This window comes from Carassius gibelio, chromosome A23 (assembly GCF_023724105.1).
Source record: "Carassius gibelio isolate Cgi1373 ecotype wild population from Czech Republic chromosome A23, carGib1.2-hapl.c, whole genome shotgun sequence".
NCBI lineage: Eukaryota > Metazoa > Chordata > Actinopteri > Cypriniformes > Cyprinidae > Carassius > Carassius gibelio.
The window spans coordinates 24,693,041-24,694,823 of NC_068393.1; the positions used below are offsets into that span (position 1 = coordinate 24,693,041).

The window sequence follows — 1,783 nt, forward strand, 5'->3', positions numbered from 1 at the left end:
ACATAAAAGAAAGTAAAATAAAACAAGTATTAACTAAACAAAATCTCATGGAATTTATGAATGGAATGATTCAGTGATTCACTCAAGATTTACTTGTTTTATTCATGTGTGAATCAGTGTTTTTGAATGAATCTCTTGAATGAATGATTCAAATACAAATGCAATTATAACAGCCCCTTTTGACCAGCTAATAATAATAATAATAATAATAATAATAATAATAATAATAATAATAATAATAATAATAATAATAATAATGCACACAGAAACTGATAGGTGGAATTTACATTTAAATTCCACAATAGGTATCTGATTCCTGACCTTAAGTATCTGATTCTGGAATTGAAACTGATTTTCCATTCCCAACCTTAACTGTTGAGAAAGTAAGAGTGAAATTTGAACCGTACACATTGAGGGAACCAACTGTGTGAGTCATCTCTAAAACCTGTCGTTCACAGGAAAGCAGCTGGACTGGCAAAGACTCCTACTGTGTCTTTCCACTGCCACTCTGTCATGTCAATCAACCTGCATCATGTATTAAGTCCACTCTGCAAACAAACCAGTAATCCACATGCAAGTGTGTGTTACATGTGACTGTTGTGTAAATACATTGGCTCTAAAATGGCTCTAGACAGACAAGTTTACCCATAACATAATTGGCTCATCACTTCAGCCCATCTTCATTTCATGCTACCATTGTCAGTTTGCTCTTCCACAGCAGGGCACATCCTCGATGTTAGCGTTAATCTGAAGTACAACTGAACCTGCTGGAGGGAGGACGTGCCCAGAGGGACTGAAACCATGCCATGCCAAACTGTTGTGTGGGTCACGACTCAGTGCAGCACAGCTCTGGTACAACAGACACTTTCACTTAAATTGAAGTGCTTAGTGGGAGAACAAAAAAAAAAGGATGAGATACATTTATGTAAAACAGTGATTCTCATCTGCTTTTGCCTCAGGACCTAGAATTTCCATTGGACTTCAGATGGTAACCCAACAACACTACAAATACGCTTTATTAGATATCATAAATGCCCTCAAAACATTACATTGATTATCATTACCCTAAGCACAAGAAAGGGCATAATTTAATATAATATTTATTTAAATTATTAATATGACATTGATTAATATTACCCAAAGCACAACTACTTTATTATTATTATTATTATTATTATTATTATTATTATTATTATTATTATTATTATTATTATTTTGCTTACTTTAATTATTAACATAACAATTTGATAAATACAGAAGCATCATCAGAAATGTAACTTATATTAATAATAATAATAATAAAAAAATGCCCTAAGCACAACAACAACAACAACAACAATATACAGTGTGTGTGTGTATATACATATATATATATATATATATATATATATATATATATATATATATATATATATATATATATATATATATATATATATATATATATATATATATATATATATATATATATATATATATATTCAAAAACAGTCAATTACCAGCCTAACATTTAAAACAAACGTTAAACATTACCAATAGTCATATCACACAATTACAGGCAAATTTATTGTAGACTTTTATTGGAAGCATGGTCTTAAGCAACAAAAATATGTTTTCTTCCTCCCTTTTAGAGCCACTTTATTTTGTAATCCTAACGAGGCACGATTATATGGTTTGTTACATTTTATATTTTGCACCTAGCATTGTTTTCGGTCCCTGCTGTTTGTGACCCTATCAGACCAATCCTGACAGCCATTTTTGGGGTCATGACCCACCAGTTGAA

General features: G+C 30.9%; 1 protein-coding gene across 1 annotated transcript in view; it reads left to right on the forward strand.

Annotated features, from left to right (window-relative positions):
* Positions 1–966, forward strand: part of LOC127944351 (uncharacterized) — a 7,932-nt gene extending 6,966 nt beyond the window's left edge. The window contains exon 7 of the mRNA XM_052540228.1: positions 960–966. Coding sequence (XP_052396188.1) covers positions 960–966 — 7 coding nt within the window. The remainder of the gene's footprint in view (positions 1–959) is intronic.
* The last annotated feature ends 817 nt before the right edge of the window (positions 967–1,783 follow it).